The 27405-nt window shown below is 42.6% G+C and overlaps 1 protein-coding gene across 1 annotated transcript in view; it reads left to right on the top strand.

Annotated features, from left to right (window-relative positions):
- Window positions 1–228: 228 nt before the first annotated feature.
- The window catches only part of npas1 (neuronal PAS domain protein 1), a 42886-nt gene continuing 15709 nt past the window's right edge, over window positions 229–27405 (top strand). The window contains 9 exon segments of the mRNA XM_034700407.1: window positions 229–528; window positions 11575–11720; window positions 11723–11741; window positions 13326–13357; window positions 13360–13437; window positions 13440–13499; window positions 13502–13544; window positions 13663–13679; window positions 25904–25975. Of these exon segments, the coding sequence (XP_034556298.1) occupies window positions 11648–11720; window positions 11723–11741; window positions 13326–13357; window positions 13360–13437; window positions 13440–13499; window positions 13502–13544; window positions 13663–13679; window positions 25904–25975 (394 nt within the window). The 5' untranslated portion in view covers window positions 229–528; window positions 11575–11647.

Genomic DNA, 27405 nt, shown 5'->3' with positions numbered 1-27405 from the left:
TAATCCGAGTCCATCTCCAAGAAGCAGCGGAGCAGAGTGTTGCTGAAGTGAGTCTGAGAGCCAGGGAGAGCTACATCAGCTAGCTCCACTCACACACACAAACACTCTCTCTCTCTCTCTCCATCTCTTACTCTGCCTCTCTCTCTTTCAAACACATACTCTTTTTGCGAACAGGGAGTCCACGCGATGTGTCCGGCTGCACCGCCACAGCTTTTGTGAAAGTGAGGGGACTGACGCTGCCCCCCGTCCCAGCCAGCTCCCCCCCCTCCCTCTTTTGGCTCACACACACAGTGTTTGTTTGCTGTGTTTAAGCCTGAGGTGCTGCTGGTGGAGGTGGTGGTGTTGTGTTGGTGGTGGGGAGGGGGCACTGCCAGGGCAGAGCAGGGGCTCCGGAGAAGGAGAAGAAGAAGAAGACGGAGAAGAAGAGGAAGAGGAGGAGAAGAAGAGGAAGAGGAGGAGGAAGAAGAAGAGAGAGACAAAGTGGATCAGATCAACAGCAGCAGACTGAACGCTGGAAATGCCCGTCAGGTGAGTAGATAATGGATCTAACAACTTACACACGCACACACGCATGAGTGTACACACTGGGTCACACACACTTGATTTTCTCGCACACATGCTGGACAAAGACTTTTACAAAGTTATGAAGTCACATTTTGTCAGATTTTTGCAGTTAGCTTTGAATGAAAGCTTTTTTTGATGCACAAATTTACTCTTGATATCTTTTTCTAGAAAGTCTTGAAAGAGGAAGTTTGAGATTTACACCCTGAGGAGTTTTCCTTTTTTCTCTGATAGAAAATAAAAACAATTGTGCAGTGTTGGTAACTTCAGAGTCAGAACAAATTCATTGCACAACTTTAATATTTATATGACTCAACCAGCATCAAAGCAGATATCAGAAAGTAATAGACATATTATCCTCTTGAGGAATAAATAATGAAATGAAAGTAAGAGTTTTATTTTGAAGTTAACCTTCCCTTTACTTGCTCGAGTCTCTTTTTACTGTGTGAGGCATGTTTGATAACACAAAATGCGTGGTTAAGTGTGCATATTTTAGCATAAAAGGCGTAATGATAATGCATTTTTTATAAATTACATTAATGATGCATTTGATCGGATGATTAGTCCAAATTTTCCTCAAAAGCCCTCGAGCATCCCTCTGCACGCCATCAATGTAACACATCTGATAAGACATTTTCAATGCAAATATTTCCTCCCTTGCTTTTCGTATAATTACGTGTATGTACGTCTGGTAATAAATGCAATAATAGCCTAAGACTCTCACGGGTGAACGTGTGTGTTTGTGTGTTGGAGTTTGAGATTTAGACGCGGGTGTGAGAGTGAGCGGGGCTGCGTGTCCGTCTCAACCTGCAGAGGCAGAATTGGTCACAGTTTACTGGCTTTGCAACATTCGCTGCCTTCAGGGTGTTTGCAGCAGGTGGTCCAAATTGGCAGAATGAGTGTGACAAACGCACAGTGTTCACTGCTGCTGTGGAGTAAATAATAACATCGAACCATCACCTACTCATTCCAGTGTTTTTTTTTCCCTCTTTTCCTCTTTTTTTTTCATAAATTGCAGTTATTATAGTTGAAGGTTGGCTCTTGAAGTATAAGTCAGACTCCTAGAAGCATGGAGCACTGTGTTATAATTTCAACATGCATGAGATTGTGCAAAGTTGGTGTCTAATTTTCTTCAAGATTCCCTGCTTGCATTTGCACATATGTGTCCATCCATATGTCCATATTCGTGTTGAGTATATTTGCAGTACACTCCCTGAATGTTTATCCAGAATCTGTGATGTGTGTTTTGTATAAATACGGCTGTGTTTGGTACACCGCCCAGCAGCATCATTTGCACACACACCTGCAGAGAGAGCAGGTGCTCGGGATGAATTCAAACCAAATAACTACCTGCAGCACGAATCACTCTCTCAGGTGTCAGGATGAGGTGTCAAAACGGTACTATTAGTGAAAAGAGTTATGTCTGTACATGCTGTTATGTAATGGACAGTTTTAGCGATAACTAACTGCCACAAAGTCGACTTTTTCTCAAGAATGTAACATTTTTTTATCTAACTAATACGTCTACTGTAATCTCTGCTGTGAAGATTGAAAACAGCAGCCATAAACGTATGCAGAAGCGCTGACACGAAACAGGTTGAGACCGTGTCATCACACGTCCGTGGTACAGTTTATACCCTGGACCACTGAGCCTCTAAGCCCCTCCATCCGTTTCAGCTCTCGCATGTGCAGGGCGCTTTGGTCGTGACCTCGCTTCAGGCCTTTTTTATTAGACCCAGATGTGAGATTCTTCTTTTTGGCTTTTGGGTTTTAAGGAGCTGCGCTTCATGCCAGCGGGCGACTGTGTGACAGACTCTGAGTTGGATGACTTTGTGAAAAGTGAAATTGTTGGCAGTAAAGAATTCTGTTTGAAGACGGCAGACAAAAAGTAAAGTTGAAAAAAATTTAATATAAGGTAGCTGGAGTGTTTTTTCAAGGGCAGGCAGATGAGGGTGCTTTTATTTTGTCAGCCCTGGCGTACGTTTCTGATGATCTTGCGAGATAACATCTGGTTTTCTTTGCCAGTTAGAGTTCATTTTACATAAATAAGTCTCACAGGAGTTGATAAAGTTAATATCAGTCATTTTTAAATGTATCTCAGCCGACAGACAGTCACTTTTCGTTCCTCTGTGACAACCTCTCAGGTAGACAGACACCTCACAGCTCCCTCGCTTCCTCTTTCCTTCCCCCTCTGATATTTTTGTCTCTCTCTGTTGCTTTCTTACACACACACACACATACACACGAAGGTGGTCAGTGCTGTGTTGATAGACAGCCGCTCACACACGCCTTGCTCTGGCTCTGTTCGTGCATGTGAGTGTGTGTGTGTGTTTGTGTGTGTGTGTGTGTGAGGAGCATTGACAGACAGTGTGTGGGTCTGTGACAGAGGGTGTCAGCGCAGTGTCAGGGAGATGTGTTTAGTGTCACACTCTGCTGACCTGATCTCCGCTCGGACTGTCCGCTCCGGCCCCGCTGTGGCTCCTTACATAACCCCCGCTGTCATTCACACACCGGCCTGAAGGGATCCACACACACACACTCTCACACACGCACACACATGCTGTTATTTAGTGACGCGCACAAGATGTGAAGGCATCCAAAATCACAGTCGGATGCAAGATCAGGTGCTAAGATTTTGTCTATTTCCCTCCTCTTTTGTTTTCTAATTTTATGCCAGGACTAAAAGCACAAGTTTGATAAATTAACACCAACTCTCCAAATATCCAAACAAAGCAAGAAGCCCTCGGCAATGTGTGGGAATCTAGTACAAGGCCTGCAGGGATCAGGGTGTCCCCAGGGTGCTACAAGACACCTACACAACTTGCGCAACTCTTATCAAGAGATGGACTTTGCTCTGAACTCTGACTTCTGCACCCTGCTAATTGATGTGTCTGTATTAGCATGTGGACATCGCTGTGCAGAATGAAAGTTTGCTTTCAAGTCCGTGCTCACACACACACACTCACACACACACACACACACACACACACACACACACACACACACACACACACACCACACACACACACAACCACACACACACACTCTATCTGAGTGTGTGTTGCAGAGAGTGAGTGACCCTGTGTGCTGTGCTTTGGCCTGTGGTTATTTGGAGGTCAGTGCTGATGTGGTCTCTGCCTGCGGGAGTGGATTGTGGATTTACCATCTTCTGCCTTATAGAGAGAAACCTGCATCCACTTAGCCGCCTCTCGCACACTCACAGAGAGTACTTTCTGTCTTTTTTTTGTACCTTTTTCTGTTTGTTCAACACAACAAACTTTTGCAATTTGGCAAACATTTGAAAACTTGACATGAATATGTTGAGTGCCCTCCTTGAGAGGCTTTTATTATTGACCTTTCTGTTAGACCCACTTTCATCCTCAAGCCTCGTCTGACATGGAGGTGGGGGAAGTACCAAGACATTATTTCAGACTTATTTCACTTTGATTAACCCGGAGCTTCGCCTTTCACACAGATACCATTGAAGCAATTTATGTTCTTATGCTGTTTTGATGTAATCTATTTAATCTGTACCTTTAAATTAATCTATTGCAAGGTATGTTCTTAACTTTATTTTGTAGTTTCTTGCAATTTAGTGGCTCCTGTAAACCATTTTATTGTGGAAGGATAACATTTAATTGATAAAATACTATCAATGAGCTGTTTCACTTATCGGGTAATGCACTGCACTACATCTGATAGCAGGTTAAAGATAAAACATTCAGTACTGTCTGAATCATATGAATGTTAATCGTATATTTCAATATTTTATTTGAATAATTTTGTAGATTTAGTCATCCCAGAAGCCACTTCAGTTGTTGCGTTTCCTCTACAGTTCTCATGCCACTTTTAAGGATCAAGTCTTCATCTTCCTTGAATCACTTATAAACCTGTTATGTTCATTGAATGTTTTTTATAGACTTTCGTAATTGAATGTGGAATGACATTCATTTTATTCCAGAGAATTCACTTGCCAGCCTTTAATATTTTCCAGGCAAATATTGTAAATACGTCTATGATTTTTAGTGCAGGTACTTTGAACTTCATATTTCATACAGTGAAGGTGAAGTGCAGTGTGTCTTTTGTGTGTACTCGGGCTGAGGTGGATGGTAATTATGACAGGCATGGATTGGATTCTGCGTAGCTCCACGCCCGTGAGGAGTGGACATCAAAGCGTGCTCACCAAAGCCCTCTGTAATAAAAGAGGAGGAGGAGAAAGATATTGATTACCATGGGTGAACATTAGCAAATCTCTTTCTCTCTCCTTTTTTTCATGTGCGTCTTCATCCGTCTATCATTCCTCTCCCTCTCTCGCTCACTTCTGATTTTTCTACCTCTGCCTCAACTTACGCTCCCTCCATCCCCCATCCGCCCCCCATCCAACCCCCTTTCTTATCATTTATTTATCACTGATCTCTTTATTCTGTATTCTTCCAGTTTAGGGACACTCCATGCTGTGACTGTACGCTGCTGGTTGTTATCATCATTCCTTTACACCCTCCTCTTCCTCCTCATCAGTGCAGAGATACCTGGGGGCGGGCGGGGTCACTCTGGTCCAATCTAACGCCGTATTGATTCCATTAGATAATTAATGACCCAGGCAGGGGCCAGGGAGGAGCAAAGAGGGGGTTAGGAGTGGAGATGGAGGGGCGAGGATGATGGGAGAGGCAGAGGAAGGGGAATGGAGGAGGGGGGGGGGGCCACCGTCAAGGCCCTTGAGAGTTGGAGAGAAACCTTGGGTTGGGAATGATCCAGAGTCGTCAAGGTCAACCACAGCCGGCGCTCGGATACGAAAGCAGAATGCCGAGCGAGTCGAAATAAGGAATACTGATAGAGAAGGAGGGGGGTAAGATCTTCATGTCCAGCAGCTGTCGATTGATCAGCAGCTGAAAAATTGTACATTAAAAAGTCTTTTGACTTCCAAATCCTGAGGTCCAACCAGGGCCGTAATGCATGATAAGTAGTTTTCAGCCCTCCAACCAGAATACCAAACTTCATCTCCCTGGACTCTGCAGACACTCATTTACAACTACTCAACAACATGAAAGGCCAGATAGAAAACTAGCTACATCAAATATTCTGTGCGTGTTATTCCTAACCGTGTTTGCTACATCTTCCATGATATCGAGCGCTCCCTATGTGATCAAATATTATTCACAGGAATATCTACATCGTCGTTGTATGTGTACTCCACTTCGACCTTAGGTTGGAGATAATTAAAGAAGGGTAGGGGCTGGAAAAAAGAGCTGTAAGAGAGCCACTAAATACTGAAAAAAACTTCTTCACACTGTTTTGAACTTAGGTGAAAACTAAAGTCGGAGTGTGAGTATTTTCAGATAACTCATGGATGTCAGAAAAAAAGAGAGGGAGCAGAGAGGTGAGTTGGGTGACATGCTGAAGCCAAAGCAGCATCCTGTCTCACAAATATACTAGAACAAATGTGAGCGGTGACATCATTATGTTTTTGCAAGCTGCAGATAAAAAGTCCCTTAATGCTCTTGTGAGCTGCTGTTTGGCTTGCAGGGAGGTGCTGGTTTTGCTTGGTAGAGCAAGCGCCTCATTTTCAGAGATATTCCCAGACGCATCGGTCAGCGGTTTGACTCTGTCATCCGACTCTTTAGCGTGTGTTGTCCCTGCTTTTTCTTCACCACATGTTTCTGTCTTTCTTCAGCTTTCCTTTCAATAAATAAGGCTGAAGAAAATAATATTTACACATTGCATGGGTTGCAAGAGATTTTCTTCTGAAGAGGGTATGATGAAAAGTTTGAGTTAGCGCTAAACAGGCTCCGGGGATGCCGTTTAGCAAGGTGCTAGCAAGGCTAACAACCATTAAAATAAGGCCTCTAAGTTATTTTCTAGTTCTTCAACACTACTTAATCAACTTGGATGGAAAGTGTGAGGTGAATGATTTACCCGAACGCACTTTCTTGTAGTTTCCTTTGTAAATGAACCCCTCAGAGCTTGTCAAACATCACAAAATCCCTCAAAAGTCAAACTCTTATCCTCTCACATTGCCATAAGCTTGCTCCTACTCCTCACCTTTGCACGATGACAGCATGCATGTGGTCTCCAGTGGGCCATGAGCCCTTCTCTGCCTCTACATTCACAGTCTTGGCCAGCTTCTGTATTGGGCCCCAGGGGTTGAGGAGATGAGGCATAAAACAACCATGTCTCTACCTAGGGGAGCTGGTGGCATGGCACTGGGGCTATTGTCTGTCTGCGTGCTGTTTGACTTAAATGTGTTCATTTGCCTGATGCCCCTGACTCCCTGCGGGGAGGGGCGGCACGGGGAGAGGAGGGGCACGCTAACGAACCTCTGACAGCTGGAGGCCCTAATTAAACGTCCCCGCTGAAAATAAACAGAGCGGGAGCCAAGCGAGCAGCCAGAGAGGGAGCGCACGGCAAACAGCGGCTGTGAACGCTCGCCGCAGTGCCCTCCGCTCTGTTGCCGTTGAGGCTGTGCCAAAAGTGCACGGCTCTATAGGGCAGGGGTCTCAAACACACACTCACATACACTACACTAATGAATATGGAGCAGCGCAGCAACACATTGTGAGCACCTGCGGTCACACTTGATACAGGTTGATCCCTACAGCTGTGGGTGCTGTATATTTTCACACTCAGTGCTCTAAGAAGTCACACTTTCCCTTTCCATAGATTTCCCACTGAGCCTTTGCAGAATGAGTCGACTCAGCTCTATTCATCAGATTGTTTCACACTCTCGGTCCAGATGACACTTCTGACATTCAGCCTGTTGTCGCTGCCTGCTAGCTAGCCAGAGCATTAGCAGTCAAAGTGGCGGGGTCCATTTGGGTGAGTGCATTAATGGGCCGCCCAACCTGCGACAAGGTTATGAGGCTGATTGAATAATTACTGTGGAGGCCCCTGTCCATTACGCCCCTGTGTCTGCTCTGATAGAGAGAGAGATGGAGAGATAGCTTGAGACAGAAAGATGGAGGGAGAGATTAGATAAGCACAGATAGGGTCAATTAAGAGATAAACATACAGGTATGGGAAGGAAAAGGTTATGCATGTGTATGTGTGTGTGAAAATTTGAGGGTAAATTGTCCTCTTCCTGTGTCTCCTTTTTGATCCCTCTGTCCCACCGCACACAGCCTAATTTGGCATGTGGTACATTTAAGCAGGTGAGATAGAGAAGGTGACAAAGGTGAAGTTGTTAGACAGAGGTGTGTCGCCCTCTGCTCGACCCTGTCTTCTCTTCACTACACTCTTTATAAAAGCACTGTCAATGTTGCAGACTGGAAGCTTTAGAGGAAAAATATAGGTTTCCTATAGAGGAGAGGAGCCGGAGCCTTAAACATAAGCCATGGACAAAATATTCTGTCAATGGAGGTGCCCTGGGAAGAGGTTAAGACTGGGAAAGGAAAATTACCCTGATTGATCAGATAAGCATCATTACCAGTGTGTTGCTGACTTACATTTACTTCCACGGTGATCAATTGTGAACAATCTAAATCCTCTAAAATCAACCTTAAGAGCAACAATAACCAACAAGACATGACATCATCCAATCAGCCAACAGCTCAACACTCAACAAAAGTCCTGAGAGTTTTAATGATATTTATTTTACTCCATATTTCGCCCAATCTCTGAACCAATCGGTAATTATCATCTATCATTGTGTGACGATCAGAGGGACATTTGGCAAACTTTTCAGTAATTCCGTTGTGGCTAGCGATTAATGACTTCTAGCCAAGACCTTGTCTTTGCTGCGTTTACGTCTGCAACGTCCATTTCCTCCCCAAAGGAAGCCTACGTTCACCTTTTTCAAGTTCTGGTAGGACTCAGTTCAACAGTAGGTTGTGAGTTACACAGAGGCCTCACTCTGGCTTACTTGTGCGTGGTGTCAGCCCAACAAAGGGGGACTTTTTTCTTTCGCTTTACTTACAGTTTTAAGGTCTGAAGTTTGCTGAAATAGATTTGTTAGAGTAAAAATGATAGTTTTTACTAGCTGGTCTTTAAAGGGGGGAAGACAACAACTTTTGTAATGGTCGTCAAATGGAAGTTGGCTTTATAATTTCTGATGCATTTCAGGCAGTCAGGAAACCTAATCGCTGATGGGCTTTGATAACGGCAAGCAGGTTTGTTGCTCAAGTTGAAATTTTTGAGTGAGAAAGATTGGTCAGCTGTACAGTACTTGCATTAAGATATTAATTTAGAGAGGTAAATAAATTGTTGTCAGATTACTGCTGCTGAGAGTCATGATGTCATTGTAACAAAGTGCTTTTGCTCTCCACAGAGTAGATTCCTGCTTACACCAAAGCCTCCTGAAATGTGATTGGTCACTGCTTCTCAAACTACAAATGCATTTCGGTCTTAGCACTGCTTTGTGTAAAGCTACAATGTGAAAAAGCTAACATGTTCACTTTGCCAATTTTGTCCTGTACATGCTAAGCAGTGTTTATTGACCAAAAATCTCAAGAGAGTCAAAGCAATATATTAATGCATATGCAATAATAAATATTTGGCAGTATGGCTCTGATCTGTGACACCTTGCCCTTCCTATTGCGTACATGGAATGCCAACGCCAGAGGAGGGGAGAGCACATCTCCGCTCCTCTATCATTTGCATACATGAAAAGCCAAGGCAGGGAGAGCAGCAGCAAACACTCCCTGGCACAGAACAGAGCAGGAATCAGTGACAATACACATGGCACTGGTAAAATCAGACACTGCATAAAGAGAGAGAGCTGGACTGAAGGCAGGTTGCAAAGAGGTTTGCAGAGAAAGAGTATACACGCCAAATTAATTAATGCCCATATCAGCTGACGGCTGAGACTTCATCCACAAAAAACATAGAAAAAGATACATAATCTTACTCCTGAAAGGCTCGTATGCTTGTATAAGTCACAAAGAGACATCAGCTTTGATTTTACTCTGTATTAGAACCAGTATAGAACTCCTTACAGTCGGTTGAAGTACGGCCATACAGAGCTGCTAGCTAATCTTTTCAGTGAGTACTGGGTGTCCATTGTTGAGCTGTATTAATGCATACACCTTAATCAAAAGTTGAAGGAGGTATTAGGAGGTAGATAATCTAATTCTTCAGTTTTCACTGAGGCCAGTCTTCTATTGCTGGACTGTGTTAGCAGCAGAAAAAATACAACTTTGCTCTGTTATTATATCGGAAAACTACTAAAGGTAAGCGTATGACCCGACCTCCCCTTTTAACAGCTTCTCTCTGTGTTGAATCCCACATCGACTCCTCTGCCTTTGAAATTGGTCCAAGAAGTTTTCCTGCATACATTTATCGTTGGCCATTTTAGCCTAGATTTGTGAATGATATCTGCCAAACCTGCCTGGCTTCTGCTGACCCCTCTTAGCCATGGTCAACATAGCCATGCTCAAACTCGAGACATAATTCATTTTCCTCTGCCCCGGCAAAGCTCTGCTGAGTTGATTGTGCTTACCCAGGCGGGCCAAAGAGAGAGAGAGTTAGAGAGTGAGAGGAAGAAAGAGAGAGAAGAGGGCATCTCAGGCCCAAGGCATGACACGGGTGTGCTCGGGGCCACACCAGCCCTTAAATGTCAACACAGCACTGACGGGAGGGAGACGGGGTGAGGAGATGTGCTCTCTTTGAGGACAGGGAAGAATATTGGCAACTTGTACCACAGGAGGGAAGTGTTGGAGACGCACAGAAGGTGTCAGTAGATGTGGAGGAGTTGGCAGTGGACTGTTAGCTTTAAAGTCCTGTTGAAGACGAGGTTGAATATCCTCTCAGGGAGGAAGGGGACATTTGGTGATCTGTGATTTTCAGCTTAATTGTGTCTTCAAAGGTGGCTTAGTGTTTTCTCTTATGTCTAGCACCCTGGGAACTGTCCCTGACCTTTATGTGGGGAAGAGCGTACAGTACCTAATACCTCTCTGGCAACCTTATATCTTTCTTTCTTTCTTTCCGTCTTCCTTTTTCTCTTTCTTGCTTTCTCACTTTCTCGCTTTTATTCTTTTGGCTTTCTTTCTTCCTTCTTTCCATCCTTCTTTTTCTTGCTTTCTTTTTCATTTGCCTTTTTCCCTTTTCTTCATTTTCTTAAATCTTTCTGTCTCTAGTTCTGTCTTTCTCTAATTTTTCCTTTCTGTTTATTCTTTCCTTTTTCTCTTTATATCTATCTTTCTTTCTTTCTTTCTTGCTGTTTCACTTGCTTTCTTTTACTCCTTGGCTTTCTTTCTTCCTTCTTTCAATCCTCCTTTATTCTTGCTTTCTCCCCTCGTTTTCTATTTTATTTTATTTATTTCATTCTTTTCTCTTTTCCTTTCCTTTTTCCTCTTCCTTTGTTCTTCTTCATTTATCTCTCCCCTTCTTCCTTTTTCTTTACTACCTTGACCCTGTCTTCCTTCTTTCATTGTCTTACTTTCCTTTTTTCCTTTTTCTTCCTTTTCTTAAATATATCTGTCTGTAGTTCTGTCTTTCTCTGTTTTCTCATTTTACTTTCTGTTTATTTTTTTTTATTTTATTTTTTCTCTATTATTGTTTCCTTTTTTTCTCTCTCCATATTTCCTCTGTTTTTTCTTACTTCTTCCCCTTCTCTTTATTTCTTTCTTTACATGTGTTTGTCTCTTTCTTTCTTTCTTTCTTTCTTTCTTTCTTTCTTTCTTTCTTTCTTTCTTTCTATCTTTCTTTCTGTCTGTCTGTCTTTCTTTATACACTTGGGCTGCCGGTCTTGACAAGCACATTCTATACACACATTTTCAGTTATATGAGATTAATTCCTGAGATGAGTTTTCACCTGGGCATACAAATTCCATTCTTTCAATTTAAATGGGTTGAATGTAAGACTGTTAATGGAGAACAAATGTCACTATTTTTCTGAATTTAAAAAAGAGGCTTTTAAAGAATTAAAGGCCTTAGAGTTAATCTAACATCTCAAAAAACGGACAATGTGCTGTAACATGTAAATGTAGTTAACATGATCTCTAACATTTATGGATGAACCAACATTGCACTGTTTACTGACTTGTGTTCCTCTCTCCTCTGCTGTCTCTCATTGATCTCCAGGTCTGAGTCTGTCACCCCGTCAGCCAATCAGAGCCTTCGTTAACGTCGGCGTCGGCGTGTGATTGGGGGAAGGATGGCAACACATGCCGTTGTCAGTGAGGGGAAGTGTGTGAGTGTGGAGTGGGATTTCCTACAAGGACTACTGGCCAGCCTCACACCCTGCCCTGGTGAGACATGACACACACACAATAACACACATGCACACACACCCCTAAAGCTGATACTGTATAAGCCTGCGTGCATGCCCATGAATCATCTCCTGAAGGTGAAATCCATGCATTAGCACCCTTGCACACACTGACAGCCTGAAGAAGAATTTCCTATCAATGAACACAATCCCAAAGACGTACGTCTGATCTCCTTGGTGCCACATATAAACCTGTATTGTTGCCACCTGCCAATCCTGTCAGAGCCGTGAATCCCCCCTCCCCTTAGCAGGAGATTAAGTAAATTTGGCTGGAATTATTAATGGGCAGTCATTTACAGGCGGATATAAAAACTAAGCAGAATCAATGTGAGGCGTATTGATTGTTCTCGGTGGCTGGGGTCGAGGCGGATAATAATGAGATGTTACAGAAGATGGCGCATGAGTCCACAACACACCACACACACACACACACACACACACACACACACACACACACACCAACACACACACACACACACAAACACACACACACACACACACACGCACGCACACACACACACACACACACACACCACACACACACGGCAAAACGCACAGACACACAAACACAGAAAAACACAAAGCTTTCCCTTATTAGAGAAAAGCAGGGAGAAATACAACAGCTGTGTCAGCTGATTAAGACACAAACGAATGTACGCACACTAATACTGCCTTTTCTTTGTTCTGTTCTTTCTCTTTGCTCTCTTTGCTTTCACTTGTATCCACACACTCACTCACACACACACACACTCACACAAACACCACTGGTGGTGGTCTTTCATGGGATGAGAATCAACAACACAGACACGAGGGAGAAAGGCTGGTTCGTCTTGCTCCTCTGGCTCTCTTTCTCACACACACACACACACGAACACACACAGACACACACACTTATTCCAGCGCAGCACCGACACCAAATTGTGAAGTGGCTGTGACAACATAATTCCACCACTCAGGCCCATTGAGGAGAGTCAATACCCAATCAGAGGAGACAGGCTACCTGAGCCCCGGCCCCCCTCTGTCACTCCGCCCCTCCCTCTCCTATTGATCCCTCAATCACGGCTTCAGCTCACCAGCCCGGGACCAGATGAGAGAGAGAGGGAGGGAAGGGGAGAGAGAGGAGGGTTGGAGGGAAGGGGAAAGTGAGAGATAGGCAGTGAGAGATTGTAAGTGTGTGTTCACATATGGATTTTGGAGCAAATGGCATTATTAGGACTCTGCTCAAAAAGACAGAAGGAGAGAGTTTGACTGTGATTACAAAGCCAATCTGCGGCGGGGCAGGATGAAGATTGTTTCAGTGGAATTGCAGCAGCCAATACCATCATATGTATTTATGAAATCAGGTCTCCAGATCGGGGCTCATGTCATTATACAGAGCATGACTCAATCTACAGGTGGTCAGTAAAGGGCCATTATGCAATTCCTTTTACTGGTTCAGACTATTCCTCTCTTCTTCTCCCTGCCTTCAACTGTTTTCTCCAATGACCTTTTTCTGTTCTTTTCCCACATTCCCCCTTCTTCTCTTTCTACTCTTAAAACACCCTCTCCTCCTCCCCCTCCGCAGTCTTCAGAACCTGCGTAAAGAGAAGTCTCGTAATGGGCTCGTTCACGGCGGGGGAAGGAGAACTTTGAGTTCTTCGAGCTGGCGAAGATGCTGCCTTTGCCCGGCGCCATCACAGCCAGCTTGACAAGGCCTCCGTAATCCGGCTGACCATAAGCTACCTGCACATGCGCACCTTTGCAGCCAGGGAGACCCGCCCTGGAGCCCACTGATGGAGGGAGACCAGCAACTGTAAAGGTGAGTACAAGGGAAACACCTTTGAAGCACCAGATTTTAAATCTTAAATTCAGAGTTCATACAAGAAGTTTATCATTCCAAATAAAATCTGTCACCGTCATTTAAACGATTGTAGTGAGGGTGTGTCTGCCATGTATAAGCAGCAATAGAGCAGCTTTATGCTAGATATAGCAAGCTAGCCTCAAACAGCTTTCAGAACGCTCCAGAGACTTCACCTCTGGCTGTTTTCTCTTCATCGCTTTCCTTTCTCTTCTTTTGTTTGTACATTTATGAAGCAAGCACATAAAACCTTAGTTAACACAAACATTTTAACTTAACTTGAACCATTTTCAAACGTTGTCTTTTCTTCAATCCACACCAGACAAAGATAATTTGGGTCCAGTTGCATCTTTCGATCACATTTCTTTGCAGTCATGCCTCCAGTAAAGTACAATTTAATTAATTTCTCTGAGAATTTGGGATTTTGGTAACTTGGGGACGTTTTTTTTCTGCTTTTTATGGGCTGATTCCAGTGTTATTTGGACTTGGTATATTCTAAAAATTGATTATTTAATTAAATCATAATTCCTAGTGAAATTTCCCCACTGTATTTGCGATTTTGGCTGCAGAAGGCTGGGAACAGTACTTTAGCCTCAAATTTCCATATTCATACACATTGTTTGATGTAAAAATCCAATTATCATTTAAAAAAAGACGATATGGAACTCTTGTTATGTGGACAAAAATGTGCTAAGAACTGTTTGAATTAGGGGGAATATTGTTGCAAACTACTCATTATAAAAACCCTGCATGGGTTTGTCATGACTAGAGTTTGCTGTTATAATTGTTTAGAAATGTAAACTTTGAAGGTAAAGGAGAGCATGTAAAGACGTAAATCAAACATGGTAGGATGGATCATCTCTAGCTCAGGATCGAGCAGTTCAACCTATGAGAAAATCACACAGCCAGACAAACCCATTTTGGACTCACATCTCTCTTTTCATTCAAAGCAATTTGTAACAGTCTTCCCATTTACACCCGCCCACAGAGACACCCCATGCCAAAAAAATCTTCTATGTGAGCCAGAACAATTACCCAGTCCTCTATTAGGGAACGTAATTACTTGTGCTGCTGTATGTGACTGGAGCACATGTTCATTTGCAGGCCTGCAAACATACATGTGATATAATCATAGAAAGACCCTTTATAGGATGGTGGGAGTTGGAGTAAACTGTGGTGTCAAGTAGAACTGTGTGTAAGTGTGTGTATGTGTTTATGTGTGTGTAAGAGGCAGTTTGATGATACACATAGAGGGAGGGAAACTATTGGTGCGATTTGTAATTACAGAAATTAACTATATAACGAGGACAGTGTAATTATAAAGCCCGTCTAATTGCTACTATTACTGAGGGGAAACGATTGCAGCTACAATTAGAGGTGTGTGTTTGTGTGTCTGGTGTGTGTGTTCATGCCTGTTCTTGTCCAATTAGAGGTAATGTGAGTTAAAAAAAAAAAAAACAGATATGTTGAAGCCATGTTGGTTTGTGACTGTTTGTGGTTTGCTGACCCAAAAGTGAAAGCACACATCTCTGAACAGTAACGCATTTTTTGGTAATGTATCCAAAGTATGGCTGCACATCAATTTGACAAAAAACAGTACACGAGTTTTGGATATTAACAGCTATTGATATTTTTTCCATAAATCCTCTAAGGAAACTATTCTGATTTATATTGAAAGGTCAGTAATTTGTCATGTGGTGAATGACTCACCCTTTTAAAACAGTTCTAACATCTCTACTCGCCTACAACCCAAGTATTTATTACCGCTGACTTTATCTCATAGAGATATGTTGCATTTTAGACTTTATACCTTTGGACATGAAAAAGAGGAAAAGTCACATGACCTGCATCTTTAGGTCACATAATATACTTGAGGTAAATGTAATGAAATGGAGAAAGTCGGTTAAGTTTGGGTAAGAAAGCTTCTAGGCCTTAGGAAAAGTTACATTTTCAGTGATAGCCCTTGTTTGGAGTTTTTGACTGGTCATGAAACAAATTGAAATTAATAGTAATGTCTATTTATGACTACTATAGCAAACCAGAACATCAACAATATTGGCAATATCCAGGTTGTAATTTTATAATGCCTATTAATAGCCTCTTTTTTTTTTTCACATTTTCCACAGTGAATATTCACAGTGAGTGATCCTTTCAAATAAAACACCACTTACACTGTTAGTAGAAAATCAGCAAATATATACGGGGCACACAAATCAACACACACAGAAAGTTCCTCACAGGTCCATTGAGGTTTTCATCATTTAAAATGATGTTGAGATACAATCAAAACAGACCCTGCAGTAAGCAAAAATAGTATTGATGAGATAAATGACTAATTACCAGGCAGAGTGTCTCAAGGTGAAAGATGCTGCAGTTTCCAGTGCATTCAATTTAGTATTCAGTTCACTTGTGTAAACACAAACATTCTGTAAAATTCAGGCCTCATATAATAGACTAGTAGTGGTTATAATGTAGAAAATTGCTAATCAGCAAGGTACTAAACAATACCAAAGAAACAAAGAAGTAGTAACTTAGGCCTGCTTTTCAAGCTCTGTTTAACTGTTTTCCATTTTTCAAGGTCTAGAACAAATAAAAGTGCTTTAAGAATGGAAAAGGTGTCCTGACTTGGGTGGGTGGACAGCAGAAAGAGTAGTAGCAAGATAATATGACCAATATTCTTAAATGTATATGTTAGTTTGAGAGGCCTCTTCACAAACCAAATTCTGACTAGCAGGAAAAGACCAGGTGTTACCAATAACACTAACGAGTGCTCTGTTTCCTAGTAGGCCATCACCATCATGACACTGACCAGCCAATTAGAGCTCAGACATTTAATGATTATTTTCACCTGTCTTTTTGCTCTGTGATTGTAGAAGACTTTTGTGGCATGTAATGTATGGAGTGGATTGAGGCAGAAATTGATAAGGTAGGCATAGAGATCATTTTTTTTGTGCTTATACCAATAGCGCGACAGGACAACACATCAAGTATAATAGATACACACAGTAGAAACTTCTGGAACAAGTTTTAGGTACTTTGTAGTTTTTATGGTTCAGTTATCACTTAGACGCCATTAAAGCTCAATATACGAGTGTCCCACCATATTACAGCAATACCTTCCTGTAAAGCATAAGTATTCAACTCAGAGATCAAACATTGTATAATACAAACATGGTATGCTTTTTTCTATAGGCATTGATCAGAAAATATACATTATCATGGCTAAATCCACAGGGATCCATCGATATCTAATCAGGCATGCAGTGCTGCACAATCTGAATGTCTGAGTGTATCCATACACACACAAACACACACACACACACACACAGCCGTGGCCTTGACTGAGCTCCACATGCACTGAATTGTTTTGCTTCTTGGCCTTGAAAAAAAATACCTGCTGTTTAGAAAAGCATGTGTGCAGGTAGCCTTGCTGTCCAGTGCATGAACTGAAAGTGTAGCAGGAAGACAAATGTGAGGTGTGCTGCTTACACCACAATGAGACGCTCAGTACAAATGTGAACCATAGCTGTAAATACATAGAATCCTGCAGCAGCCATACGAAGGTCACGGAAAATTGTGAGGCACTTAAAAGCACAATGAATTTCAGCGTGTTCCACCTGGGAACGGTATTAGACTCTGCTTATCTCAGGCATTTCTTCCACTGATATCTGGAGTAATTTATTAAATGTTTGGAGATTTCTACAAGCAGGTCACACAGTCTCAGCGGGGCCAGGGCTGAAAATGCGATGCTAATTTGGACATCAGTTTGAACAAGTCTACCCACAATGCATTGGCAGGGTTTTTAAGTGTGATGCATGACTTTAATTCCGTTAGTGGAATGTGGTCAGAGATCCAGCTGAAAAGGAGAGGAGGATGAAGAGGAGGGGAAGGGACTGATGTAATAGGAATAAAGAGGAGAGGAGGAAGAGGAGTGCAAAAGAGGAGGAGGGTGGCGGTCGCATTCCTCCACTCTTTCCCTGTTGTCCGAGGGTTTTTGGACGGTGAGGGCCAGCAGAGAGGGGAGAGGAAGGTGGAGGATGGAGGAACGGAGAGAGAGGGATGTAAGGGAGGGAAGGGGAGGGGCTGGTGTGGCTTTTGTCTGCTTCCCACGTTTCAAAGCCAGTCTTGAAAAATGAATAGACAGAGGAAAATCAATTGCATGACCTTCACAGGAGAGAGAGAGGGAGAGGGAGAGAGGAGCAGGAGAAGGGGGAAGGAAGGAAGGAAGGAAGGAAGGAAGAGAGAGAGACAGATTATGGAAGGAGGGAACAAACGAAAAAGGAAAGGGCTAAAGGGAGGAAAAGTAAAATGACCCATGATGTTCATTCCCGTTAAGTGTGTGTGTGTGTGTGTGTGTGTGTGTGTGGTGTGTGTGTGTGTGTGTGGTGTGTGTGTGTGTGTTTGCGTGTATTTGTACATATTTGTGAAGCACATAGAAGGACTGAACCCTTCTATTTGAAATCATTCATATTTTAAAAACTCTATATTGAGTAAATATTGCTTGTGAGGGCAGTTTATCTTTTTTTTCTATTTCCCTCCCTGTGTAAGTACCCTGGATAACTCTGCTGTGTTTTCAACAGAACCTATTTACTGATAATGTTGGACACACCAAACTGATGGCTGAGGTCACTGAGCAGCAGTCACCAAGCTTTAAAAAGCATTAAGGAAGTAGTTACTCCTTCTTGGACTGGAAAACTGTTGGACACAGCTACAGTAATTTAAGTGTTATAAAAATTCTGTAACATGTGATGGATGTTTACATCAGAAGTTTTCCAATAATGAGTTTTGTTGAAATAGTAACCAATAAGCCATGAACCCATTGGTAATCATTGTCTATCATCGCCTGACAGCTTCAAACAATATATGCTTTTGGAAACAGATGACACATTTTTAGTAACCCTGGTGCTGCCTGTGGATAAGGTTACATGACTTCCAGCTAGGGCTTCTTTTTCTATGCTGCGTTCACATCTGCAATGTAAACACTGTCATGTCTTGGTCCATTACACCCCCCAGTAACACCCATTCATCTGTTTCAAGAATTTCTTAGTCCAACAGTAAACAGTGACTCAAACAGAGGCTTCACTCCAGCTTACTTCCACAGCTGATTTACTTATGATTTACTTACAATTAACAAGTCTTCAGTTTGCGGAAATAACAACATAATCCATCCATCCATTTATTATCTTTATCGCTTATCCTGTTTGAGTCGTGGGGGCCTGGAGCCTATCTCAGCTGTCGTTGGACGAGAGGCAGGGTGCACCCAGGACCCAGTCTATCACAGGGCCAACATGTAGAGACAAACAGCAATTGGGAGCAGACAGCAGGGAAGACATGCAGCAAAGGGCCGTGATTGGGGGCCTAACCAGTGACTGTCACAGCCAGGACCACAGCCCCCCTGTACATTTGGCGCACCCAAAACTGATTTTTAATGAATTAAGTTACATTTACTAAAATGTGTCAACCAAGACATTTAGCAATGGCATTTTACACGGCTAAAAATTGTCCAGTGGCTAAATTGTATCTGAAAACAAGTGCAGAACTAAATTTGGTTTTGTCTGTATTTCAGTATTACTGTGCTCCAAGAGCCTGCATTTTAGCTGCACATAAATCTAAGCCATAATGATAAATATGTTTGTGATTACAGTATTTTTTCAGCACATTGGCCAGTAAACAGTACAAGAATGTCAAAAATGAACATTCTCACAGTTTGGGATTTTTTTATTAGAGTAGTCCAAGTTATAACAGGATTCAGTCTCGCTGAGTTTCCGTCATGGTACATTTTTCAGTAGCTTTAGTACTCACGACACAGATATATCACCACTCAACCTATAACAGGTGCAACACAGCAGCTGGAGATCCCCTCAGTATTTTACAAGGTACAGTACAATGACAACTCAGTGGCAGCAACAGGGCCAGCTGAAGTGTTTTACTGTCTCTGTTAGTGAGGTCAAACACACCTCTATCCTCCCCAGCCATGGTGACATTGACTTTCATTCCCTCTCCCTCTCTCTCACCCTCTCCTCTCCTTTCTTTCATTGCCTCTGTCTCCCTCGCCCTCACCCTCCCCTCTGTCTCCACCACCTCTCCCTTCTCTCTTTCCCTTCTGCGTCTGCCTCCCCTCTAATTCACAGCGTTTAAAGCAGCCGGGGCTTTTAAGGGAAGTTAATTGCACTCAAATTATGTTCGACCGCGAAAGGAGCGAGGGAGGAGAAACAGAGAAAGAGGAGAGATAGAAGGAGAGAGGGATGGATGTCAGAGTGAGAAGATAATTGTAACAGAGAGGGACGCTACGATTAGGGTCACTCTTTCTCTCTCTCTTTTCTCTCTATCTCTCTCTGTCTGTGTGTCGAACAGCCGAAACGTCACATTTGGATGCTAGTAAACAACTTGGCAGGTGATCAGGCTCTTGTTTTGAAAGGATAAGAGTGCTTCAGCCAAGCCAGAGGAGATACAAAGATGGAGAAGAAGGCACAAAAGGGAGCAAGAGAGGGGTTCACGCTTACCTGGTTAAAATTGTAGACTCCATAGGGGTGGAAAACGTGATCGCATGTGGGTATATGGTCATGTGTATGAAGGAGGGAGGGTATCTGGGAGTGTGTGTGCGTGCGGCCATAACTCATGGACTTAACTGGGAGTAAATTATGTATTAGACAGAGCTATAATGAAAATCATTCAAATGAAATTTCTATCTTTTCTCCTGGTGGAGCGCTGGGGGAGACCCCAAGAATTGACCTGCAAGTCAGACTATAATTAACGTGTCCGATCGCGCCCCAGTCCCATTCTGTCTCCTATTCCACAATGAAATTACACCTCAGACAGAGTCCTGGGGAGCTAATGAAACGGGAGTGTGACAGAGACATGCAATCAAAGACCTCAAGTGCACACCCACGGGGCCTGCATCCACAACTAAACATGTACATTTTACAGCTCACACAACACAGCTAAGAATGACAGATGAGTGTTTATTCACAAAAAAACATGTTTACAGGATACAGCTCATATTATTTGACTTCTTTGCCTTTTTCACACCCTTTTCTTTAACAATATTGTGCTCACTAACAACATCCAACAATGACGCATCAAAGTCAGGCAGGGCAAAGAATGAGTCATCAGACAACAGTTGAGCCTGAATACTTAATGAGCTATTTGTAGGTAAAACTGAATGTCAATGCACCCAACATGTTTCCTTTTGCCAGTGCTGCCATTACACACATAAAAGTCCTGTCTGATCAAGTACCCTTGCCCTTATTTCTCAGAGAGGCCTTTTTTTATTCAACTGCCTCCTGATACATTTAATGGAGCGACACCTGCGATGCAGTTCAGACAGCAAGTAGAACTGCACTGATTCACATTCCACATGCATCATTCCCACAACCACCTTACAAACATACCAGTTTGTTTTAGCTGCAAAATTGCCAGTCACTTCCTCTGCTTTTGCCAATGCCACCGCTACCTGCACCCGTGCTGCGCTTAAACTTTCAGCCCCACTACTAATCCAGTATCTACCAGCCGGCTCTAGCCAGGGGGTATAAGATGATATCTCATCACTCCTCAAATCACTGTATGTAGAATACATCTAACAGGAGTAATGAAGTGGAGCCTAGACGCCAAATGCAAACAATGTCTGTGCAGTTTAGTTTCATGAAGGATGAGGGAATGTAGTTAACTTTTTATGGTGCATCCAAAATTATGTTGTTTATAGTCTTTTCAGGGCCTAACTGGTAGTCATGGAAGTTTTTTTAATTTGTTCACATTAACAATAACAAAATATAAACATTAAAGTAAATGATTTATAACTCTAATACATTTTTTACCCTAAATTTAAAGGTTAGAACATCACAGAGGGAGTAAAACTAGGTGAATGTTAAAACAGACAGTCTGTGTCAAAACATTTGATCTGTCCTCCTCTTAGAGAACTCCTGGAGGTGTTGATGTGGAACATTATTGCTTGAATGTTTTTGTTCTTGTCATTTCCAACTAATTACAGTGACAATGACACATTTTACCATGAAAGAATGAATTGTTTTGTGCAGTTATTTACAATTTTCACTCCAAAGTCAGGATCTAGGGACACCTGCTCCACATGAACACTTGTCTGATTGTCCTGCTTTTATTTCTCGTCCTGAAGGAAAGGGAGGAAAAAAAACTACAAAACTGAAACCAAGTTGACATTTATTTAGCTTTTAGTGATTCTGCACATTGAACACATTACTTTAACCCACGTCTAATAAAGTATAATGAAATAAGATCAAGAAATCAAAATATTCAAGAGTACAAAAGAATAATGCAAGGCGGCCCTGTTCTATCCTCTCTCACTATCACACACACACTCTCACACGTATAGAAATAGGGTTCACAGCAGCACTACAGAAGGATCTTTGTTCTCTGGGTGAGATACCAACACCACTCTGAGACTCCTCTCTCCTCACATGTGCACACGTTCGTGCATGCGTCCACACACACGCACAAACACCACACCAGGTCCAGTGTTTTGGTTTCCTGGCTGCCCTATTGTACCCTGGCAGTCTTTAATAAATGGTCCTCTGTGTATTTGTGAGAGTGTGTGTTTATGTGTGCTTTTTTTGTGTATGTGTGTGTGTGTGTGTGTGTGTGTGTGTGTGGTGTGTGTGTGTGTGTGTGTGTGTGTGTAGACTCATCAGTCAGCCCTCCTGGCCTCATGTCACATCCAGGGTTTCCTTTGCTGCGCTGACACTGCTCAGCAGTACTGATCGGCCCACTATCACCTGCGCCCCTCCAGGGATGAAAGCACACTCACTCACACTCACACACTCACTCACACACACAAACCACACACACTCAATATATTCTTTTTCAGTGGGAGGCATGCACAAGCATCAATGTGTGTGTTTTTTTGGGGTGTGTGTTCTGGTATAGTCATGATGGGGGGTTGCTTCATCCAGACTCCCCAGTGCTGCGCTCATCGCAGCCCCCGAGGAAGCCTGATAGGCGGGCAGAGAGCAAGAGGGGCTCCCCATCCCCCTCCAGCCAAAGCAGGCTGGGCTGAAGGGTCCCAGCACCAGACCCCCTTTCAGAGCCCTGAATGGACTCGCCTTATTTATATTCACACTCTGTCACACAGGGGGACCCCAATCTCACAATGCCACTGTGGCTTTGTCCGGCAACTCTGTATTTATGTGTGTGTGTGTGTATGTGTGTGTGTATGTGTGTGTGTATGTGTGTGTGTATGTGTATGTGTGTGCGCCAGGGTGTTTGTGTTGTTTAATCGGAGGGCATGTTGCCACTGGTAGTCTGTGCATGAGGAATTCATAGCTGTGTTTATTCCTAAGTGAGAGAGTGAGAGAGAGAGAGAGAGGAGAGAGAGAGAGAGAGAGAGGAGAGAGAGAGAGTGAGTATGTGTGTATGTGAGTGAGTATGTGTGTGTGTGAGTGTGTCTATAGCTCTAATGGAATGCCTCCCTTTTCTATTCACCAACATCACAAGCAGGCAGCTTGGCAATATATATATGTGTGTTAGTGTGTGTGTGTGTGTGTGTGTGTGTGTGTGTGTGTGTGTGTGTGTGTGTGTGTGTGTGTGTGTGTGTTTGTGTGCGTGTGTGTGTGTGTGTTCCAAGCCTCCCCCTGTGTTCAGTTGTAACCCAGAGCAGCGCTTTCATTTTCCTGTCATAACGTGTATTGATTTCCCTCAGCCTTGCAGCGACACACACACTCACACATACACACATACGCACACAAACACTCACACACACTCACACCCACAGATATCCAATGATCCTAAAAGTCACACACACACGCACACATTCATATGCTTTTAAAGACACACTTACACACACATAGTTTGTCTCTGTCGGATAAGGAACATTGTGTTCAAAAAGCAGCTCCTGTTGGTGTGAGATTAGTTCGCACGTATGCTCCACACTTTTACAATCACACGCGCAGGTGCACAAACACACACACATGCCATCACACACTCTTTTTGACATAAACAGTAGATACGGCTGATGCTAAATTAATCTTGCACGTCAGCGCCGCCCCTCATGGCCCAGCGTTTTGCTCGGGAGAAAGTGATCACGCTCGCCTTCCTCAGTGTTTTCTCATTTTCCCGTCGTACCCTCTCTGCTCCTCTCGTACCTATCTTCACCCCCCAAACACAAGCACCCCCCCCTTTACCTAACCACCTCCAACTCTATTTGTATTGTAATTGCCTGGTAAACAGCACCACTTGGCACTGAAGCAGCTCTGATAGCCCATGTTTGGGATGCACTGAGGGTGGCAATGCAGACACCATGAATGTGTGGTGTGTGTGTGTGTTTGTTTGTTTGTTTGCGTGTCTGGCATCAATTCAGTGCATACATTACACACACACTCGCACACACCTTTATACTCAGTTTCAGACACAAACATAACGGTTGATTCTGCTGTTTGTAAGACATGATTTGTTTCCCAGTCTTACTTTTTATTGCCGTGGAGATTCATTGAGGTCTCAGAGATACAGCTACATCACAAAACTCCACTGCTGAACAAAAGTCATATTCAGAGATTGTTTAAAACTTATGAAGTACTTCTATGACTCAATTCTGCCACTTAAGTAACTGCAAACTTTATATATCCTGCTAAATCAGACAAAGCTTCTACAAATGTCCACAAAGTTACACTCACAACTTTAGTTGTTGAGTTATTTCACCCGTTACATTTGATCCATCATCTACAAAAAGTGGGCTCAAAGCTCCTGTGAAGACCTTCAGTTATGTTCAGTCATGGCAACATATGTGTGCAAAGTAGGAAGTCTTATGTTTGTACTGATGTATTTTGTGCCTTTGTAAAAGTTTTTCTTTTTTTTTTTTACAGCAGTATCACCCTTCTTTTTTTTTTTACTCATACATTTTTCACTCATGGTGCGGCGGAGTATTAGGGCCAGGGATGATTCTGCAATTTAAGAATACAGTTGAAATATAGAGTAAACTCCAAATTTTGAGAGATGCAATTTTTCAAGAGTTGTGAAGCAGTGATGTCACACTTCCCCATAAAACTGTTCCCAAGCTGCTACTGCTCATTGCATTTCCAATATGCTACAATGCTGTGCTCATCGCTGATTTGAACAGATCAGAGAAGAAGAGATGGCCGAAGTTTACTTTTTTGGTTTAATTCATAAACGACTGAAAAGGAAACTTCTATAAGTTCCCCTAAAGTAAAAATGAATCTGTAAACATATGCTAGTTAACAATTTACATACTTTGACAGTAAAGTTTGAAGTTTGGCTATGTTTCATAAAGGCACAGTATAATACACAGTTGCAGTGTAAACAGAAGAGGGGCTGCTACCTCTTAGCCACCTGCTCAGTTTGGAAAAAATGTGCAAAATTTTCAGATCAGTGGAGAACAAAGTACAGACAACTTTTGTTTAATGTGTGTATGAATGATCAGTGTCAGCCAAGCTAGTGTCTTGAGCTCATTTAAACCTTAACAGTGTTAAGGTTTGAATGAGCAGTGACAGACTGCACAGATGAGTTCTCACAAGTTCCTGCATGCTTTTTCTACTGGCCCAGCAATCAAGTTTCTAGCATTTTGTTTTGATAATGTGTTGGCTTTTTATATACAAGTGAAATGAAACAAAGAGCAGGGAGAGCAAATGTTTAGGAGCCAGTGAAGAAGCGGTTTGACGCAGAAACCGTTTCTCTCTGTATCTTTTCTTTACCATTGAAGTACATCATGAAAAAAAACAATTGTCCTCCTTTCATTTTAGTAATCCATGACCCTATAATACTCTCCTGTTCTCACAAGAATCTTTATAGAAAAAAATGAAGTCAAACAAATTCTGTTAAAGCAGGTTGCTGTTCATCAACACATCTGACATTTACACCATGGCACATTTTAGGCTTCAAAATTACTTCATAGGAATAGTAACTCTTCAAACTGATGGTCTCAAAATCAGCTTAAAAACTCCTAACAGGAGCTTTAAGTCTTTGATCAAATCAGTTAAAGTACAATTGTAACAAGTATAAAAAATGTGCACAACTTTTATTCTGCTTTCATTTGTGAGTTGACGGTAGAGGAATGGCAAACAATCATAGGAGAAAGAAATAGACACAACAAGAAGAGGAGTGCAGCAAAACTTTCCTGTGAGCTGGGAAATTAAACTTAGGGCTTCTTAAACATTTTATTTTACATCAAGCGTGATTCTGTCATGTATAGTATTTATTTCATTGCACATTTCTAGACTCTGCAAATGTCAGTCGGTCAGATACTGACTATCTAATCCTTCAGACATTTATGAAACTGTAGTTGTCACTCAGTGTCTCATGTGTGTTTATCTTCTTTTTCTCCGCAGTTAGACGATCATCTCACTCTCTAGCGACAGACATGTTTGAGCAGCACCTTGGGGCACACCTCCTGCAGGTAACATTTAGAACACCCACACCTGTCTTTGTCTCCTCTGATAACTCGTATGATTTCATGTTTTGTACAGGAGGTGTTTCATGGTGTTGTGTTTGTCCAAGGAATCTATTGTCACGTCCTGAGGGGAAAAACAAAAGCTGCAAAATCTCTTCAGGAGCGAAAAAAAACCTGCCTGTTAGTCAGCTTTTTGGCAACACATTTTTCATGTAGTCTAATGGATTTTCAAATGGTTTATTCAGCTTGAGAAGTAGGAGCTTTTCTCAGCGCGTAATCCCCTCTGTTTATTAAAAAAAAGTTTCAAAACTACATCTGTTTTTCTTTAGCCAGCTCTGCTTTGATGCCTTTGTTCAGAGAAACTTTAATTTCAGTACAGATTACAAGTTTTATCAAGTTTTTCTCTGACAGGCTAACATAAGTGACTGTGTTGTATCACAGTGTGTCTGTGCTGGACAGATCACAGCTCAGCTCTTCCTCCCTCAGTCTATTAGACTCACATTTCCAAGAGCAAAACACACGCTCTCACATTCACCACCATGGAGACCCGCACGTCTCATGAACCTCAGACGCTCGGACGATACGTTGGCTGCCAAAGAATGCCTCCCTGTTGCACTGACAGATGAATGGAGCCTGAGGGGGTTTCTGGGGCAGGAGGGCTGGGGATGTGATGAATCCAGGATGTAGAGACAAAGACTCAGAGGAAGTACAAGGAAGGTACCAGTACAAGTTTTTATTTTGAGGAGAGGAGATGTACCAAAGAAAAGATGGTTAAAGAAAAGTTTCTTTGTCTTATGTGAAAAAAAACTTTGATTGTATGATTGATTAAAAGCATCACACCAATTATTTGTTTAGATATCAGGTAGGAGTGGGAGCAGGTGGAGCCAGGAACAAAAACGAAGAGGGAATAGAGGTTACAATTGAGCAGGTTGTAGTAAAACAAAGACACGTCACATACGTCTGCTCTCCGCCGGCATTTTAAAGAGGGAAGGGAGAGACTCAGGGAACGGCGCTGATAGAAATCAAATTAACGCTCCAGAAAAACCTGTATGATTCTTCCCTCCCAGCCGTCCTCCCGCCGTAATAGCCTGATAATTGCACTTTAGTTCTCCGACATTCAGGCGGCTGGTTTTCTCCTCGCCGCGACACACGACGCCCCGCACCCCGGCCACACATTTGCATACTGGATGTGTCAGTTGCATAAATTACCACTGCCACTTTAAACGCGGGGCCGCCAAAATAGCAATCATTCTTCTAGAGCAAAGTGGCCCTGGTCTGTGTGTGTTGTGTGTGCGTGTGTGTGTGTGAGGCTTGTTATGACGATTAGTATTATTCTCTGAAGCAGTCCTCTCTAATGGTCTGGCTGTATACCTTTCACTTCTCATTAGATCACTGCAGACTGTAATGACTTTGGTTCTGTCTGTGTCTGTGTCTGTGTCT

Source organism: Notolabrus celidotus, chromosome 14 (genome assembly GCF_009762535.1).
Source record: "Notolabrus celidotus isolate fNotCel1 chromosome 14, fNotCel1.pri, whole genome shotgun sequence".
Lineage (NCBI taxonomy): Eukaryota > Metazoa > Chordata > Actinopteri > Labriformes > Labridae > Notolabrus > Notolabrus celidotus.
The sequence above is the reverse complement of the archived record's forward strand: the minus strand, read 5'-3'. Positions and strand labels throughout refer to the sequence as shown.